The sequence below is a fragment of the Stigmatopora argus genome, chromosome 16, assembly GCF_051989625.1.
Source record: "Stigmatopora argus isolate UIUO_Sarg chromosome 16, RoL_Sarg_1.0, whole genome shotgun sequence".
Taxonomy (NCBI): domain Eukaryota; kingdom Metazoa; phylum Chordata; class Actinopteri; order Syngnathiformes; family Syngnathidae; genus Stigmatopora; species Stigmatopora argus.
The window spans coordinates 9633873-9654534 of NC_135402.1; the positions used below are offsets into that span (position 1 = coordinate 9633873).

General features: G+C 40.5%; 1 protein-coding gene across 1 annotated transcript in view; it reads right to left on the minus strand.

Annotated features, from left to right (window-relative positions):
• loxhd1a (lipoxygenase homology PLAT domains 1a) overlaps nucleotides 1-20662 on the minus strand; it is a 33895-nt gene that overhangs the window by 2318 nt on the left and 10915 nt on the right. Inside the window, exons 15-37 of the mRNA XM_077622549.1 lie at nucleotides 20280-20440; nucleotides 19622-19955; nucleotides 19405-19556; nucleotides 18027-18160; nucleotides 17723-17877; nucleotides 15927-16031; nucleotides 14716-14844; nucleotides 12773-12940; nucleotides 12512-12693; nucleotides 12022-12138; nucleotides 10768-10930; nucleotides 10443-10597; nucleotides 10167-10376; nucleotides 8204-8321; nucleotides 7928-8136; nucleotides 7661-7846; nucleotides 7440-7567; nucleotides 5409-5526; nucleotides 5131-5308; nucleotides 2094-2279; nucleotides 1862-2032; nucleotides 1655-1793; nucleotides 112-267 (exon numbers count right to left, since the gene is read on the minus strand). Coding sequence (XP_077478675.1) covers nucleotides 112-267; nucleotides 1655-1793; nucleotides 1862-2032; nucleotides 2094-2279; nucleotides 5131-5308; nucleotides 5409-5526; nucleotides 7440-7567; nucleotides 7661-7846; nucleotides 7928-8136; nucleotides 8204-8321; nucleotides 10167-10376; nucleotides 10443-10597; nucleotides 10768-10930; nucleotides 12022-12138; nucleotides 12512-12693; nucleotides 12773-12940; nucleotides 14716-14844; nucleotides 15927-16031; nucleotides 17723-17877; nucleotides 18027-18160; nucleotides 19405-19556; nucleotides 19622-19955; nucleotides 20280-20440 — 3754 coding nt within the window. The remainder of the gene's footprint in view (nucleotides 1-111; nucleotides 268-1654; nucleotides 1794-1861; nucleotides 2033-2093; nucleotides 2280-5130; nucleotides 5309-5408; nucleotides 5527-7439; nucleotides 7568-7660; nucleotides 7847-7927; nucleotides 8137-8203; nucleotides 8322-10166; nucleotides 10377-10442; nucleotides 10598-10767; nucleotides 10931-12021; nucleotides 12139-12511; nucleotides 12694-12772; nucleotides 12941-14715; nucleotides 14845-15926; nucleotides 16032-17722; nucleotides 17878-18026; nucleotides 18161-19404; nucleotides 19557-19621; nucleotides 19956-20279; nucleotides 20441-20662) is intronic.

Consider the following 20662-nt stretch of genomic DNA (forward strand, 5'->3'; position numbering starts at 1 on the left):
TTACGATTTGAATCTTGTAATAGTAGAATCTATGTTTTAATGTTCATCATATTTTCATTTTAATCTCCTGATATTAAGATTTCTCTCTGGCTTTATTAAAAAAAGACTTACTTGTTGCCCAGCTCTCGTTCGGTGACCACCACCTGTTCCACGTGCCAGTAATGCTCCGTCTTGACTTTTTTTCCGTCCTTGGACGTGTGGCCCAAGCAAATGCTGACAATGTCGCCAAGGTTCTTGGACGTGAATTCAAACCTGTCAACGTTTCCCCTAAAAGACAGAGCGTTTTTGGCTTTGCAGTCTTTGGTCTCATTTATCCTTTTCAGGAGAAACTCTGAAGCTGAAGCTGACATTATCACGCCGTAAGAACAGTCCAATGCCGATGTTTCCAAATACGATTCACGAGACATGTGGCTCATGAGCCATAGGTTCCTCACACACATATACTGGGTGGGAATCGAAGCAAAATGCGCAATTAAATGAAGTACTACACTAGAGGTCCCCAACTTAAGTCCTCGAGGGCTCTATCCAGTCTGTTTTCCATGTCTCCCTCCTCCAACACACCTGGATCAAGTCATCAGAATCATTATCAGGCTTCTGGACAGTTTGCTGATTAGTTGATCATTTGATTCAAGTGTGGTAGAGGAGGAAGATATAGAAAACAGACTGGATAGGCAGATGAGTCGTTAGCTCGTTGGCCTCACAGTTCTGGGGTACTGGGTTCGAATCCAGGTCAGTCCACCTGTGTGGAGTTTGCATGTTCTCCCCTGGCCTGTGTGGGTTTTTTCCAGGTACTCTGGTTTCCTCCCACATTCCAAAACATGCATGGTAGGCTGGTTAAACACTAAATTGGCCCTAGCGTGAATGGTTGTCCGTCTCTTCGTGCCCTGCGATTGGCCTTGCCACCAATTTACGGTGTCACCACCCGCCTGGTGCCCAAAGTCCACTGGGATAGGCTCCAGCACCCGCTGTGAGCCTTGTGAGGATAAGCGGTTCAGAGAGGGAATGAATGAATGAATTTCAATACTGTATTTTCTCGCATATAAGCCATATTTGTAACTAAAAACAATGATGACCGAATCAAGGGTACGGGTTATATGCGCACAAGACTTACAGCGTTGCTATACTCTTTTTCGCCAGTAGATGGCAGCAAGCAAATTAACATTTACTATGTGTTGGTTATTTTCTGTTTTGCAGTAAGAAAACAACCATTACTGGATGAAATAATTCCTTATGATATTGACCCTAATAATGTACTTTTGATTCATACAATATCTCAGAAATACCACATGTGCTGATTTTTCTTAATATTTTTCCTTCAAAGTAACACATTTGCACTCCCTATTAAAACCATGAATATGGAGATGAAATTTGTGAATCAGGGGGTGGCTTATACGCAAGAAATTGTAAAATCCAACAATTTTAAGGCAATTTACAGGGTGCGTCTTATATGGGGACAGCTTATATGCGAGAAAATACGGTAGTTATAGACCTGTATGTCTTGATAATTGACTTTTGAATTCATCATCGAATACTAATTTGACCTGAAAACATATGATAGCGGGACTTTAACAGCAGAAGATTGAAAAGAGCCACATGATTGGCACTGAAAGAGTTCACTGGCACACTGGCATGAAAAAATTGTCCAAGCACCGACCTGAGAAACCTCCTCTTCTTGGACGAGTTCTCCATTAAGAACTCCTTTGATCGCCCCTTCCTTCCCTCCAACACGATCCATCCATTTTCCTTAGTCTCCGCCTCTGCCGTGTCTCCGGTAGTGACGCAGATTTCATACTCTTTGGGAGAATATACCAAAAGTATGTAACAATATCACGTATAAGAAAACAATGTTTTTTTTTCTTACTGGTTTTCTCGTCAAGATCCAGGTATTCATTGTTAGCGCATGCCAGTTCCCTCATGACCTGCCCATCGCCATCGTTTTTGGCGAGCCAGCGGTCACACGGGAAGCGGAAAGTAGCGTCCGCCAGCTCGTCCTTCACGTCGATGTAGTCCAAGTGCCACCCCGGCGCCAAACCTGCGCGCAATCGCCGCCGACTCAGTCGGTCCTTCGAGTGGCTTTCTTCCCGGGACCCTACCTGTGTTGTCGTGCCACACCCGGACTTTGGAAAGGTCCCCCATGCTCAGGATTTCCGAAAAGCGGAAGGTGTCCACCTGCTTGCGCTCGAACTTGTTGGACCTGTTGCACTCTTTCAAGGCTAAGGTCCCCGTGTCGCCATTCTCACCGAAAATTATGATCCAAACATTGGCATCGGTGCCGGCCCCTAGAACAAACAAAAAAAATGTGAAACTCACTTTTTGGCAGTGGTGTGCCATCAGGGCCTTCAAGGCCTTCTCTGCTGGCCTAAGAAATATCTGAATCATATATTATATTTTGTCCATCAATACTTATGAAATAATTCCAAATTGTCTGTTAGCTTCCTTTCATTGTTTTCCCGCTGGTTGCACTGCTTCCAGATGTGTGTTTTCATATTGAAGCATTTAACCAATCACATTTCAGCCATTATTTGTTGCCAGGGTCAGAAATCTGCCTCAAGACCTTCACAATCAGTTTTGCAGGCTCTGCTGCATTAAACAAGCGTCGATAAGACTGTTGCTTCAACCAATCAGAATTCGATTTTGTGACACCAAGGCCTTCTCACAGGCGTATATATTTGTAGTCAATGCTTTCCAATAATGACAAAGTTAAGTATGTCTACTTCATGGTGTAGAGGTTCGCTCACCTGCCTGCCATGTGGGCAGACCGGGTTTAAATCCCAGTTGGTAATCATTTTTCCCTTAAATAAAACAACCGTGTGTAGTCAAGACTTTCCAATAATGACAAAGTAAAGTGTTGCCACATCATGGTGTAGTGGTTTGTTCACCTGACTGCTATATGGGCAGCTGGGGTTCGAACCCTGGTCGGGAAACATTTTCCCTAAGTTGTTTCTATATATCTGTAGTCAAGACCTTCCAATAATGAAACAGTAAAGTGTGGCCAATTCATGGTGTAGTGGTTCACTCACCTGACTGCCATGTGGGCAGCTGGGGGTTCGAATCCTGGTTGGGAAACATTTTCCCTTAGTTGTTTCTATATATTTGTAGTCAAGACCTTCCAATAATGACAAAGGAAAGTGTGGCCAATTTGTGGCACGGAGGTTTGTTTACCTGACTGCCGTGTGGGAGGCTGGGGTTCAAATCCCAGTTGGGAAACATTTTCCCTTAGTTGTTTCTATATATTTGTAGTCAAGACCTTCCAATAATGACAAAGATAAGTGTGGCCAATTTGTGGCATGGAGGTTTGTTCACCTGACTGCCGTATGAGAGGCTGGGGTTCGAAAACCAGTTGGGAAACATTTTCCCTTAGTTGTTTCTATATATTTGTAGTCAAGACCTTCCAATAATGACAAAGAAAAGTGTGGCCAATTTGTGGCATGGAGGTTTGTTCACCTGACTGCTGTCTGGGAGGCTGGGGTTCAAATCCCAGTTGGGAAACATTTTCCCTTAGTTGTTTCTATATATTTGTAGTCAAGACCTTCCAATAATGACAAAGATAAGTGTGGCCAATTTGTGGCATGGAGGTTTGTTCACCTGACTGCCGTATGAGAGGCTGGGGTTCGAATCCCAGTTGGGAAACATTTTCCCTTAGTTGTTTCTATATATTTGTAGTCAAGACCTTCCAATAATGACAAATTAAGTATGGCCCAAGTGGCGTAGAGGTTTGTTCACCTGACTGCCATGTGGGAGGCTGGGGTTCGAATCCCAGTCCGGAAACATTTTCCCTTAGTTGTTTCTATATATTTGTAGTCAAGACCTTCCAATAATAATAAATGAAGTGTGGCCCAAGTGGCATAGAGGTTTGTTCACCTGACTGCCATGTGGGAGGCTGGGGTTCGAATCCCGCTCTCGTTTGACTGATCACTACACTATGTAGTTCAGTAAATAGGTAATCCTTTTTTCATTAAAATAAAGACTTAGTCATTTTTTCCAGCAAAACAATTAAGTTCCAGTCACCAACTTGGATTTGAACCCTGTCTGCCCACATGGCAGGCAGGTAACAGAACCACTACACCATGAAGTGGCCACAGTTTACCTCGACATTATTGGAAAGTCTTGACTACACAAAGTTTATTTTATTTAAGGGAAAAATAATTCCCAACTGGGATATGAACCACAACTGCCCACATGGCATTCAGGTGAACAAATTTCTGCACCATGTGGTGGCCACACTTAACTTTGTCATTTTTGGAAAGTCTTGACTACACACGGTTGTTTTTATTTAAGGGAAAAATGATTACCAACTGGGATTTGAACCCTGTCTGCCCACATGGTAGGCAGGTAACAGAATCACTACACCATGATGTGGCCACACTTTACCTCGACATCATTGGAAAGTGTTGACTACACACTAATATCTATATAAATAATTAAGGGAAACTGTTTCCCAACCGAGATCCGAACCACACCTGCTCACATGGCAGGCAGATGAACAAACCTCTACGCAATGAAGTGGGCACACCTTACCTTGTCGTTTTTGGAAACCGTTGAGTACACACGGTTGCTTCTATTTAAGGGAAAATGACATGAAAAGGAGGATGGATTTTGGTGTGTAAAATATGGCTAAAGTTCTAAATAATATTTCAATTGTATGAAGTTATTATTGATGATCTTTATGTGTCGCAGCTGTAGCTGCGGTAAATGTTTTATAACCATAAAATAGTTTTTGAGGGTTGGATTGATTCCGACAGCTGAAGGCGTCGCTGGGAAATTCACGGACCGCCACTGCTTTTTGGGGGCATTCATGTAATATTCATTAATAATAAGTCACTGGCACTGAAATATGCAACTCCTTCCAGTAGCAGTTATTTGGATGTCCAACATTGTCAATGAAATCCAAAGAGTTAAACTGGGGTCTCTTTCTGTACATTTTAGGGCATTCAGGGTCACTTCCTGAAAATTTGGCTCACTTCCTTTTTATTTTGGGGCATTTCGGGGCCACTTTCTGTTTATTAAGTACTGCCTGTTGATTTGGGGGCATTTCCAGGTTACTGAATATTGGTTTCAGGGCACTTCTTGATGGTTTTGGGACAATTTCCATATTCATTCATTCAAAATGGACTGAATGGCAAAACGCACCTGCGACATCACTCGTCTTAACCTGGATCACATAGGTGGTGAGTTCCACCATCGTCTCATCGTTCACTACTGCAGCCATCTCGCAAATCATGGTCCTCCTGGGTCCCCGTATCCTGGACAGCCATTCCTCGTAGGTGAAAACTGATACCTCCTCTGTCGTCAGGTTGCGCATCGTCACCTGTTGTAGTCATCCAATGTTCAATCACAGTCAGAGCTTCAGACAAAAGGTCAAGTCTTGACATTTTCTGCATTAAAGTTGTTGATTAAGGCGGACTAACTGTATCGAGGAACCAATCTGGTCTGCTCCCTGAGCCGTCAACGCGTAGTCTCATCTTCCTGAGTGGGGCGATGTCATCGATCTCCATGTTAAAGGTATCTTCCTGACCACGCTCAAACCTGAATATTCATTTAGAAACTGAATTCAGAGGTTTCAAATTACTCATATGCTGTATTAGAGTCAAAGTACAGCGAGTCCTCAGGTTTCGATGTCCTGACCTATGACGTTTGGACTTTACGACGTCTCCTACACTATTACCGTATTTTCACGACTATATGGCACATTGCATTTAAAGCCGCAGTGTCAGTAACGAGTGCTATCTCTGTATTTGACACACACAAAAGACGCATCATATTCTAAGGCGCACCCACTAGATGGTGCTGCGCTATAGGGAATGTCAACAAAACAGTCAGATCTTTCCGCCAAACTTTATTAATAGATTACAAATCAGCTTTCTGACAACTCAATTCACTCCCAACATGAATAAACAACAGGGTTTTTTTTATTTTCTCCGAGATTAAAGTATTAGTATTTTCGTGACACCGCAATAGCATAATAACTCATGTTGAACAGGTGGGCATCGCACCAAAGTCGTCATTAATCGAGTCAGTAATTTCTGCCTTCCCGAAAGCTTGGACCACAGTTGAAACTTCCACTGGGAATGATGACGAACATGGGGCTGCTTGCCGTAGTTGCCAGAGCTGTTGCGGTTCGATATTCATCCATATTATATATATATATATATACATATATATACATATATACATATATATACATATATATACATATATATACACATATATATACACATATATACATATATACACATATATATACACACATATATATACAAATATATACATATATATATACACACATATATACATATATACACATATATACACATATATATATATACATATATATACATATATATACATATATATACATATATATACATATATATACATATATATACATATATATACATATATATACATATATATATATATATATATATATATATATATATATATATATATACATATACACACATCTATATATACATATATATATACATATACATATATATATATATATATATATACATATATATATATATATATATATAGTTTGCAGTCTAGCTTTGAATGCTCTGTTGACACCAACATCTAGTGGCAGCATTTCTTTTGTAAATCCAGCCGGAATGACGGTGAGCACCAAATTAGTGTGCTCGTCGTCATACTGGGCGTATTGACAAAAGAACTATATATCCCAGCAGTCACTGTGCAGTACTTTTTCTACGGGGAAAATAGTAGAGTCGGGGGCTGCTTGCCGTAGTTGTGAGAGCTGTAGAGGATGGTGTACCCTATCGACTGATTTATTTTATTTTATCGTGATAACAATTTTAGTATTGGTCCCTATATAAAGCACACTGGATTATAAAGCGCCCTGTCTATTTTGGAGAAAATTTAAGACTTTTAAGTGTCCCCTGCTCCACTAAATCTAAAATTAGCTAACGCAAAGTACTGGTCTGTGTTTGTTTTTTCGCCCTCCTTTATCACCCCAGAGAAGAAAGCCATATCTTCCAGGCTCACCCCAAAAAATAGCAATTACCATGGAAACCAAACTTCTCAAAAAGAAGGTAGAAAGGAAAAACATCAACGAATATCGCTTAAGATGCATCCTGCGTTCAAAGCAATGTTAAACCTACGCGCGAAAATCCTTCGCTCATCGCCAAAACCTGTTTTGTGTTGACACAGACCTTACGTCGACAACCCTTATAATTTGAACACACCCTGTAGTGATTTATCTTGGTAAGGAAGTAACACAGATATTGAAAAGTGTTTAGTTATGGTTTATATTTGTACTTTTGCAGCCATTTGAATCTGTTGTACTAGAGGAAAACCTTGTTGGCTCAACTTTTATGCACTTGAACAATCTACCCAAGTATAATTCTGAAGTTTGTACTTCCCTCTTACCATTGCTAAATCAATTAGATGAAACGATCACCCATGTTTAGTGGTTTTACCTGTCCTCGTTCTTCTTCAGCAACATCTCCTCCGTACTGCCATTAGCACCAAACACTGTCATGAAGATCTCGGTGTCCGTTCCCGCATTTTGTACATCTCCTGTGACCACAGTCACTTCATAAATGACCTAAGAAAGAACCACGAATGAGAAAATTTTCAGGGAAACCAATAGATTTAGAGATAAAAAAAATGCATTGGTGTCACACTCTTTGCAGTTCACCTTCTGAGAGATGGAAACGGTCTCTGCATCCAGCACATTAAAAACTCTGGCAGTCAGGCCATCACCGCGATCTTTGGCCAGCCAGCACGAACATGCAAAGATATATTTGACCCCTTTTGTTGGCACGGCAACAGAGAGCTCATCTACCAACCAACAGCTCTCAGGTGTGGCACCGTCGTGGCCTAGCTGTACGCAAAGGAGTAGGGTGTCGCAAATGCGGGCTAAGATCACAATTTTGGGATTAGAAGTTAGCTGGTGAAGACTAACCTCAACTTTTTTGATCTCCCATACGTCCGTTCCGTGGCACTCGAAACTTTCCATAGATCCGGCCCGGAATCCGGTCTTCCCGTCCGGCGGGTCCAGCCACAGCCTGTCCGTGCGGCTGTGATTGTCCCCGATGATAATGACGTAAGCTCTGCTCGTGGTGCCGGCATCTCGCTCCAGCCCGGTGCACAATGTGATGTGGTATGGTATGACTGCGCAGGAAAAGCTCTGCTACTACTATTTGTCAGTGTAAGGTCTTGGAATACTGATATTGCTTACCTGGGAGTTCCTCGTCCTCCTCTTCTTTCTTTTTGCTCTTTTTGTTCCTGTTGTTGTCAATGCTCTTCACTGTTGGTTTCTTCTTGATGTTCAGGCTCTCTCGGACGCCCTCGTAGCCCTGAAAGAACCTTAGCTTAGTCGTTGAGGCAAGACCCGCTAACAAAAGTGTATTGTGGAGGATTCTACTTGGTCCGGGATGGAGATTAGCATCTTTAAAATCATGACTGTTGTTCGTAGCCCCCCAAAAGTTGAAAATACAGTCGTACCTCTACTTACAAAATTAATTGGTTCCAGAACTTTTTTCCTAACTTGAAAATTTCATAAGTAGAGGTGTACTTTATATGTAAATTCTCTCATTCGTTCCACGGTCCTCACACAACTACCAACTAAACCAACGGTGTCAGACTCGGGTTGGTTCGCGGGCCGCTTTAACGTCAACTCGATTTCATGTGGGCCGGACCATTTTAGATTTGTTTTAATGAATGGAACTGGATTAAAGGCCCTGCATATTCCGTTTTTTATAGTTCTAAAACAATGTTTATTTTAGTTTTTTTAAATATATTTTTAAATGATTTTTGAACTAAAAACAAAGAAAATATGGATTAAAAAATAGCAATTATCGATTTAAAAGGGGGAAATCAAGAAATGTAATATACATCGATACTCTTCATTTTAATTTGATCCTAAAACAGAAAGTCGGCACTCATGATTTACTTTCCCGGGCCACATAAAATGAGGCAGCGGGCCAGATTTGGCCCCCGGGCCGCCACTTTGACACCAGTGAACTAAACCCTTTAAAATTGGTCAAAGTGTCCCAATTTTCTATGAAAGATGTGAGGAGAAACACAAAAATGGGAGTAAATTATAAGGAAAGGATTTGTTGATGTCTTAAAATAAATAAAGCATATGAAAATGTGCCCTGCACCGCTGAAATAATTCCATCCACGGCCGTTATTAAGGGAAACGTAATACCCGTGTTTTTTCACCAAATGTCGGCAAGAGCCCATACTACCAGGGTCGAAAGCTGTCCACTTTGTACTTCATTTTAGACTTTTACCTGTGCTCTATGTGTGTGTGAGAAAATATGTGCTGCATTGCATTTGTATGGTTTTTAATCGCTTAATAAGGGAATTGCAATCATTAATAAGGGGAGCATTTGGCCGAGGTGGACAGGTATGGAAGAGAGAATCTTGAAACATGGATAGTGGTTGTTGTGAGACAGCCAATTGAATTGAATTGAATGCTTTTATTGTCATTATATGAGATCGAATGAGAGCAATGAAATGAGAGCCCAATAGAGGGTAGCGATGTTCTAAAGCAAGGGTGTCAGACTCGGGTTGGTTCGCAGGCCGCATTAACATCAACTTGATTTCAGATATAATATTTAGATTTTTTTTTATAAATGGATTAAAAGAACTGGATTAAAATCCCTGAATATTCAGTTTTTTTATAGATCTAAAACAATGTTTATTTTAGCTTTTTATATATATTTTTAGATTTTACAAAATGATTTTTGAACTAAAAACAGAAAAAAATGATTAAAAAATTACAATTATTGATTTAAAAGGGGGAAAAAATCAGGAAATGTAATATACATCTACACTCTTCATTTTAATTTGATCCTAAAACAGAAATTCGGGACTCATGATTTACTTTCCCGGGCCAAACAAAACGATGCGGCGGGCCAGATTTGGCCCCCGGGCCGCCACTTTGACACATATGTTCTAAAGTTGGAATCAATGGATCCGCAACAATATTTTCAAAATAAAATAACGGATAAGGAAATGCATTTACTTTTCGTGGGATTTCGTAACTTGGATCTTTTTCGTATCTCGAGTCACTCATTTGCATATAAAAAAATTCATAACCTGAGAATTTCGTACCTAGAGGCATTCGTAAGTAGAGGTATGACTGTATAGCCTTTTACGAGGACAGGAACAAAGATGTGGAGGTACTCAGTTACCTTAACGTAGAAAACTCTTTGGATGAGACAGTCTTCTCTTTTCCTGGACAGCCATCGTTCGCACAGGAAGAGAAAGACCTCCTCCGTGTCCACGTCGAGAACCTCAACCTGGTCGAGGTACCAGTCGGCGCTCATCATGCTGTTATCATGGCGGATCTTGATCCTGAACACCTGTCCCAGGTCCACAGCTTCAATAGTGAACTTGTCCACCTGCCAAGATGAGAAGCCTCATTGTCGAATTGTGGCCATTGTTCTTCACGGTTGACGTTTTCTTACGGATCCTCGCTCGAATTTGTTACTGTTGGTCTCTGACTTGCTGAGTTTCCTCTCGCCAGTATCTCCGAGGTCGCCGTAGATGGTGAGGAAGACATTGGCATCACTGCCAGCTCCGTACATGTCGCCGGTCATCACTGATACTTTGTACGTATGTGCTGTTGTTAAACGAAAAGGATCACATGCAAGTCAATTTTAAAAAAAAACTCGGTTTCGGACAACGTTATTAGAGATGTCCCAAATCCGATTATGTGATCGGAAAGATAAAGGGGCTCAAGTGGTAATCTAGAATATGAGAAACATCAACGTTGAATTGCGTTTAACGTACTCTCCAAAGCGTCTTCCACTTCCACCTCAGTGATTTTCAGGCTGCCGTCCCGCGACAACTTCTCGGTGATGATGTCGGAGGGCACCAACTCCCTCACCGTCTCGCCATCGTCCTCCGACTTGGCGAGCCAACGCTCACAGGGGAAGATGACTGTTTCTGAACCCTGCAATGCAAGTGGGTTGCTCAATCTCGACTGTGTTAAGAATAGTACATCTGCAGGTCTAATGTAACTAAACTTGTCTAAGATTTGAGTTGCATGTTGCGTTTTTGGAGCTGGGAATGTTTTTCCCAACCCAACACGCCGGTGTTTCCCAACCTTTTTTGATCTGCGGTACACATTTTGCATTTTAAAAAAAATCTCAAGGCACACCACCGGCTGAAAATCTCTCTAATTTAAAAGTATATCGCCTATGTTAATAATATAAAGTTGTTCTCATCAAAGTTTTATCAACAGGAATCATATAAACCCCCAAAACTATATTCCAAAATCTTCCAAAAGTTGATGTCTACGGACTCCGAACAACTTCTGGTTTATGATGTAAAAATAAGTAAAGTAATGTTTTTAATCTCTTTTTAATGACTTTTACTCCCAATGTTTCTTAAATCTCCTAATATGGCCTGAAAAGCAATGTTGTGCAGACTTTACTTCGCCAAAAGTTGATGCCCTTGAAACCAAACAAGAAAACAACTTAAATGTCGTAACATGATGACTTTATTCTCAAAACTGTGAGGCTTACGTGCTAACCACTTTAACACCGTCCTGCAATTTTCAATCAACAAAGGTTAAACTGGCCGACCTGTATATGTTGAATTTGTTGTCGTTTTTTTTGTAAATGTAAAAAAAAAAAAGACTTATGCTATTTGGCTAACTACAATGTTGAGCACAGTAATTTTCACCCTGGATGAGTGAAAATTAAAGGGTCTAAACTAGATTTTTCTCAGATGTATGTGATTATGTCGTGTATTATGTTTTTTTTTAACAGGGAATAGTTTTGCCTTAAGAATCTTATATGTGATGTCATTTGATGATATAGTTTTTTTTTAGCTTATGCTCATAAAACAAATTTAAGAATAACTGGGCTGGCTAAAAATGTCTTCTCTCTGGTGATTTTGATTTTAAAAAGTGTGAATGGAGAACCTGCCTGTTGAATGTGTCGTTTTTGGATTAAAGACTTGTGATATTAGGCTAATTAGTGCCTAGAGCACAATTTTTTTTCTTTCTATTAATCAATAAAAATGGAATCAGGGCTGCACCTTTCCTTTCTTGAGCAGACGTCGGATCTCAACTCGGTCCAGGTGCCAGCCCGGGTTGACGCCGCGGTTGTCGTGACCGATGCGGATCTTCTCAATGACCTCCCCTACATCCTCCAGCTTTAGAAAAGGATGATGTTAACATGGGAATGGCCCACCATAAATCCAGTTTCATCAGTGGAGTTTGGAATAGGATTAAACTATATTAAGTTTAATTTAGTTTTTGGGGGAGAAATCATTTATTGCACTTTTTTGTTGTGTTTGCTGAAAAGAGTGTTGAGTACTATTTTTTCTAAATTAACCCTCAATTTTCATTCCTTCCAATAAATGAACAGAAATTTGAAAGAAAAAGATGACTTACACTTATACCATAACAAAATCAATTTGATTGCGCTTTAACAATGAACGTATTGTTACACACCATGTAAAAAAATGATAAGAAATTTAGTACAAGCTTTAAATTGCAGTTTTTCATAAGTCCGTGCGACCGTACCTCCACGATGAACATGTCCTCAGCTCCCCTCTCAAAGTACATAATTCTCTCCCTCTTGTTGACGCAAAGTCGCTTCTGTTGCGTGCACAGCGCCTCTCTTCCATACAGGACTAAAAAGACGTCTGCGTCTGTGCCCGCTCCAAACACGTCACTCGTGAAGACTTTAATCTCGTAAGGGACAACTACAAAGAACAACAACAAAAAAGTATTATCTTAGGGTGAACATGTGGTTAAAAGGGTTAGAATTTGTGTCAGTATTACATGGTGCGTAAAGTTCGGTCTGAAGAGGGTTAGGAAAAAGATCCCTGGCGATAGCACCGTCATCCTCGCCTTTGTCCAGCCAGCGGCCACATGGAAAATGAAGTTTTTGTCCCTTGGATGGAGCATCGATCTCCACCCAGTCCAGGAACCAGCCTGCTGAGCCACCACCTAAAGCAACCAAAACAGTATTCAGCTGAACTTTAAAAAAGAAAGCAAATACCGTAAGACTTCAAAATGAACCACATCAGTAAGCAAAATCAATCACGGAAAACAAATAGCTAAATTCTTATCAATTCCCAGGTCAAACTCTCTTGACTATCCAGTCTGTTTTCCATGTCTCCTTCCTCCAACACACCTGAATCAAATGATGATCAACTCATCAGCTAGCTGTCCAGAAACCTGATTTGATCCAGGTGTGTATGACTGGGGAGACATGGAAAACAAGCTAGTTAGCTCGTCCCGAGGACCAGAGCTGGTGACCCCTGCCACACATTACAGTCGTACCTCTTCTTAAGAAATTAGTTGGTTCCAGAACTTTTTTCGTAACTTGAAAATTTCGTAAGTAGAGGTGTACTTTATATGCAAATTCTCTAATTCGTCCACGGTCCTCACACAACTACCAATGAAACCCTTTAAAATTGGTCAAAGTGATCCAATTTTGTATGAAAGATGTGAAGAAACACAAAAATGAGGGAAAATTATAAGGAAATGATTTATTAATGTCTTAAAATTAATATAATGGCAAACAATGCCTGTGAAAATGTGCCCTGCGCCGCAGAAATAGTTCCTTCCGCGGCCGTTATATTGGGAGACGTGATACTTGCATTTATCCACCTGATGGCTGCAAGAGCCCGTTCTAGCAGGGCCAAAAGTCGTCCACTTTGTACTACATTTTAGACTTTTACCTGAGTGTGTGTATGTGAGAGAAAATATGTGCCGCATTGCATTTGTATGGTTTTTAATCGCTTAATAAGGGGAATTTGAATCATTAATAAGGGGAGCATTTAACCGAGGTGGGCAGGTATGGAAGAGAGAATCTTGAAACATGGATAGTGGTTGTTTCGAGACAGCCAATTGAATTGAATTGAATACTTTTATTGTCATTATATGAGATAGAATGTGAGCGATGAAAGAGCCTAGTACAGGGGTAGGGAACCTATGGCTCGGGAGCCACATGTGGCTCTTTTGATGGGTGCATCTGGCTCTTTGCTAACCTGTGAGCTAAAATATGGAAATCGCTGTTGACAGAACTGAGATATTTAGAACTGCTTTAATCTTCATTTTTTTGCTTTAATCTTCATTTTTTTTGCAGTAGACTCTTCTGGAATGCATCCTATCATTGATTAGCAACAGCATAAGAATCTATTATTTTTTTAATCAGTTTTTTTCCATTTTAAAAGTGGTGAAATTACAAACAAAAATTGAAAAGGAACTCGTTTACATCTATGTATTTAGACTTTTCAATTCGTGGTATGGCTCACAAGGAACAACATTGAAAAATATGAATTGGTTGTGGCTCTCTTCGTCAAAAAGGTTCCCGACCCCTGGCCTAGTAGAAGGTAGCGGGGTCTCTAAAGTGACAATCAATTCATCCGCGGCAATATTTTCAAAATAAAATTACTGTTAAGGAAATGCATTTACTTTTTGGAGGATTTTGTAACTTGGATCTTTTTCGTATCTCGGGTCACTCAATTGCATATAAAAAAATTGTAACCTGAAGATTTCCTACCTAGAGGCATTCATAAGTAGAGGTATGACTGTATGTCTTTATATCCACATTTGCATACCTGTCAACCTCTGCCGATAACTGCCCTTATAAATGATTATGATTCCCCTTACAAACCCCCAAAAAACCTTACAAACACCGTACGAGTCGTTGACAGGTATGCATTTGTAGCATTGCAATTTGAAGGTTTTCGGCATTTTTATGAATCTGGCTGTACCATGGTTGTCGTGTCCAATGCGTAACTTCTTCAGGGGTCCGATGTCCACCGCCTCTACGGTGAATTCGTCGATCATGCCCCGCTCAAACTTGTTCTTGTGTGTTTTGGAGGCCTTCAAGTTAATGGTTCCTAGTAGAGCAGAACAGTAAAGTTGCTGAAAGCTGTGAATCATTCATTGGTTGTGTTGTTGGAAATAATCCAATTTCACCTGAATAGTCTGGAAAATTATTGATTACTTTTATAGATCTGTTCATCTATCAGATGACCTATGAATGCCAAAATAACAATGTTTGTGTTTTAATTAGCAATTTAGCTCTCTATAATATCGCAAAAAAATGATTAGATTTTGAAATGAATTGACAATTTATACATCACAATTCAATAGAGCAATTCAGTGTATTTAGCTTAAGGGTGTCCAAACTGTCCCACAAAAGTTTTTGTTTCCACAAATCCAGCACAGAAAGTTTAACCAATGATGGTTCTTCTAAAACTAGGAGCACCTGGCAGCAATCAACGGATTACAATTTTAAGACATCAGAATTATTGAAATAAAAACCTGCGCCCATTGTGGCCCTTCAGGAGTGGTTTGGACACCCACGATTTAGCTCCTCCTCCTGGTGCGCCTACTTTAGACATTATGAAGTACAGTAGTCAAGTTCGGATTTGATTTGCTTATTGATTACAAACATAACAAAGTCAACACAAATAATATTTGCGTCAGAAAACTTGGGCCAGATGTGTAAAATATAAAAAACAGCTTGAAGGTGTTGCTGTAAGGAAAATAGGACTACAGTGGTACCTCTACTTACAAATGCTTCTACATACAAATTATATTCAAGTTATGAACAACTTTTGATGGGAAACCTTTAGTTCCACGAAAAGAAAAGTTGCCAAACAACAAACAAAATCAAACACCCCCAGAAACGAAAATACACTGTATTTTTTTTAATTGTCATGCTAGAGTTGCTTTCCCTTTGGCTATCTCCCAACAGCACGCGGTCCACCCATTCACTAGAAGGATGCTGCATCTCCATGATGCTGGAACCGAGCTTAGTGCAATGGACGTGGACACTAGAGCCAGACGAGTGGCGTAGTACCACCGGTTGCAATAGGGGGAGCTTGTACGTACAAAAAATCCAAGTTACGAAACCACTTCTGGAGCAAATTGTAATGTCGTAAGTAGAGGTACCACTGTACTTAATATGGCCCACCTGTGTCATCTTTGAGGCCGTAGAGTGTCAGAAAGACGTTGGCGTCGGTCCCAGCATACTTCTTGTCACCGGTTTTTAGTCTCACCGTGTATGTGGTGGACATAGCTGCCGTGATGAGATGTTTTAGATAGGATTAGATTAGATTAGAACTTTATTTCATGCCGTATTCGGGAAATTTCTTGGTTGCAGTAGCAAGACAGACACAAGACATTGTAGACCTAGGTAAAAAAAACGGAGCCACACACAGGAAGCCCACAAGGTGGGGACCTTCTGCAGACTGAGACCGAGGTTACCACACAGTCTCTCAATTATGGGGAGTTGGCAGGGGACACCCTGAATTGATTGTCAGCCAATCACAGTGTTTAACAATTTTGTTGCCAAAAACATTTAAGACAATAGAATGAAAAATACTTGTAACAAAACTATATCTCTAAAAGATGATGATAATTACCCATGTTTTGTGTTTTTATCAATTTCAATTTGATTGGCCTTGACTAAAGAGGCATGGTGTTTGAGTGGTTAGAACAGGGGTAGGGAACCTATGGCTCGGGAGCCATATGTGGCTCTTCTGATGGGTGCATGTGGCTCTTCGCTAAGCTGTGAGCTAAAATATGTTTTTAAACCGCTGGTGACAGCCGAGTCCCGAATGCACCAATAGGAGTGTCACGTCGGCACTATGGCACTGACAGTACCTCTAACTTTAATCATCTTTTTTTTAATTATATTTTTATTAGACTTTTCTGCATGCATATTTTCATTGGTTAGCAACTGCGCAACAGTGCTGTCAAAATAATTCATTTAGTACTTTAAAAGTGGTAAAATGACCCCAAAAAAGTCACATCTCATTTTCACATTTTTACACAAAAATTCTGAGTATGGTTCTCAAAGAAATAAAATTTGAAAATAGGAATTGTTTATGGCTCTCTTTGTCAAAAAGGTTCCCGACCCCTGGGTTAGAACGTCCGCCTCCCAGTTCTGAGATTATAGTTCAATCCCCGAAGGGATCAGACGTTCCTGTATGGAGTTTGCATGTTTGCTCCGTGCCTGCATGGGTTTTCTCTAGGTCAAGGGTGTCAGACTCGGGTTGGTTCGCGGGCCGCATTAACGTCAACTCGGTTTCATGTGGGCCGGACCATTTTAGATATAATATTTAGATCTTTTTTTATAAATGGATTAAAAGAACTGGATTAAAATCCCTGAATATTCAGTTTTTTATAGATCTAAAACAATGTTTATTTTAGCTTTTTAAAAATATATTTTTAGATTTTACAAAATGATTTTTGAACTAAAAACACTGGAAAATTTGATTAAAAACATTGATTTAAAAGGGGGAAAAATCAGGAAATTTAATATACATCTATACTCTTCATTTTAATTTGATCCTAAAACAGAAAGTCGGCACTCGTGATTTACTTTTCCGGGCCACACAAAATGATGCGGCGGGCCAGATTTGGCCCCCGGGCCGCCACTTTGAGCTCTAGGTGCTCCGGTTCCCTCCCACATCCCAAAAACATGAATGTGAATGGTTGTTTGTCTCACTGTTATTGGCAATTATTGGGAACCAATTTGTGTCTCCCGCTTATTATTAAAGTTGTCTTGAGTAGGCTCCAGCACCCCTACGACCCTTGTGAGAATAAGCAGTACGGAAAATGAATGAATGAATGTTCTTAACTAAGCTATAATTTGATCCAAATCGACTCATTGTTTCAACCATTACTCGTCAGAAAAAAATTCTAAAGATGCCAACGCGTCTATCGCCGTCATTGGCAGCCAACAAGTTCACACGATAACCTCACCTTTCTGCTCCAGGCCCAACGTGGCCTCCGAGTCGTGCTCGTCATCGTCGTCGTCGCCCTTCTTCATGAAGGCCTCGTCTACGGGGACAAGCTCCCTGGCCAGCTGCCCATCGTCCTCGTCCACCGCCAGCCATCGCTTGCACGGAAAGAAGTAACTGGAAAACAGCGGCGGCCGACGCCATACCTTCCATTTGGGTTTGTTTCAATGAAGGTGAATGTGAGAAGCTGTGTTGGCTCATCAAAATGAATACTATATGGATACATTGCTGTTCTAATGCATTTTATTGGATATTTAGCCACTTACGTGGTTTCGTCCTTGTTGTCTACAATCTCCACCCTATCCAGGAACCAGCCTGCCCCAGCCTGGCTGTTGTCGTGTCGGATCCTCAACTTCTTCAGTGGCCCCAAGTCCACTGAGGTGATGCTGAAGATGTCGCCCTGGTGACACATATGCAAGTTGATGCTGATTTAATCAACCCAAGTTGATTGTTACTATATTTCCTTACTTGATTATTTATTCATTTTCATATATATATATATATATATATATATATATATATATATATATATATATATATATATATATATATATATATATATATATATATATATATATATATATATATATATATATATATATATATATATATATATATATATATATGTATTTTTTTTACTCATTATTGTTTTTTTGGGGCATTTCACAATTTTTGGTTACATACATTTCCTATATATTTATCAGTGGCGGTCCGTGCATTTCCTAGTGACGCCTTCAGCCAAAACTATTTTATGGCTATAAAACCTCTACTGCAGCTACAGCTGCAACACATAAAAAAGCATCAATAATAACCTCATACAATTGAAATATTATTTAGGAATATAGCCATATTTTACTCACCAAAAATCATTTTTAACTGTACACAATATCCATCCTCCTTTCTTTCCTCCTTCTTTTCTATCGCCATCGAAGCTAATGCTGAAAGTCGAGCCTGTCCTGTCGTATTTCTGGCATACGTTTTTATTCGATTTAGTGCTGAAAATGTTCGTTCCTGGTTGCGACACGCTTGCTTGCTTTGGAGCTGTCCGACCTTTCTTAATGATGTCCAGCTTTTTTTCCTTTGCCAGCAAATCTGCAACCAAATCCATTAGTTTTCCTCCGTCGGCCATTGTGGGTTGAGTTTGCTCACTCTGGCTGGCTCACTGGCTTTGGCCCGCCTACTCTATCACTAGCCAATCATAGTTGGTGAAAGCGATGACGTATCCCTATGCCCGCGAGAAGGCCTGGTGTCACCAAAACGAATTCTGATTGGTTAAAGCAACAGTCTTATCGACGCTTGTTTAATGCAGCAGAGCCCGCAGAACTGATTGTGAAGGCCTTGAGGCAGATTTCTGACCCTGGCAACAAATAATGGCTGAAATGTGATTGGTTAAATGCTTCAATATGAAAACACACATCTGGAAGCAGTGCAACCAGGGGGAAAAGCAATGAAAGGAAGCTAACAGTCCATTTTTAATTATTTAATAAGTATTAATGGACAAAATATAATATATGATTCATATATTTCTTAGGCCAGCAGAGAAGGCCTTGAAGGCCCTGACGGCCCGCCACTGATATATATATACACAACACATACAATCACAAAAGAATGATAGTGTGTTTTTGACAGTGTATATGGTCTTACCTGACCTCTCTCAAATTTATTGAGGTTGTTGGACTTCTTTAAGCGGCGCTCGCCCGTGTCGCCGATTTCGCCGTAGACATTGATGTAAACTTTAGCGTCAGTCCCCGCTCCCCACATATTTCCCGTGAACACGTGCACTTCGTATGAGTTGACTAAAGGGAAGCAAGCAAACCTTTCAATCGTGTTACATTTCTACTTCTCTCGGGGGCACATTTACCCTCGAGGTCTTCGTTTTCGTCCATCAGGAGTTCTACAACGATCTCGCCATCCTCCTCGTCCCTGGCTAGCCAACGGTTGCAAGGGAAGCTGAACATCTCCACCACCTCTTGCAGTTCCTCCACCATCTCTACTTCCTCCTCCTCATCTTTCTTTTTCTTTTTCTTTTCCTTCTTTTTGTCCTTCTTGGGGTCTTCCCGCTTGACCTCCACCTGTACCAAGGCCATGGTCAGGCGCTTTATATCCACCGACTCTAGGAACCAGCCGTCGCCGATGCCTGTGCCGTCGTGGTAGATGCGCAGCTTGTAGATCTTCCCTACGTCCTGAGCTTCCATCTGGCAAAGCAGAGCTCGTTTTAAGTGTACAGATAAAATTGACTTCAGTACCACAACAAAGTAGAGATGTCTCAGATCAGGAGTCGGGATCGGCAGTCAATCAATCGGGACAACCTTACCATAAAACGCTTAATTATTTATTTATGAACTTATTTATGACCTATTTTTTTCTAAAATGTATTTTTCTGTGTCTGTATTCTCGCCCTCTTGCTACTGTGACAGTGAAATTTCCCAAATACGTGATGAATAAAGTTATCTAATCTAATCTAAAAGAGTTGTACTTTATTACGTCCCACTACCATGCAAAATGACCTTGACACCCACCTTGAAGATCTCGGTGGTGCCACGTTCAAAATTGTTGGAGCGGCTCTTCAGTGGAAGAACTTCGGTTTTTCCATCGTCTCCGTAAATCTGATAGAAGACATTGGCGTTGGTGCCCCCCGTGCGCACGTCCCCTGTGACCACGGTCACTTCGTAGTTGATCACTATCGTCGAACATCATTTGGGGAGAAGTAGTCCGTCAGCAAGTCAGCGTTCTTGCAAATCTAAAAGGCTGATTAACATTCTTATATGTTTGCTAAGTCGTTGTATTTCATTGTATTTTTAATTTCAATCATCCGTTCTATCTTAATGTTTTTTTGTTGTTGTTGTGTCAGCATGTGTTTATTGGTACTATTTTTGCATTTATTGTTATCGTGACCGGACGT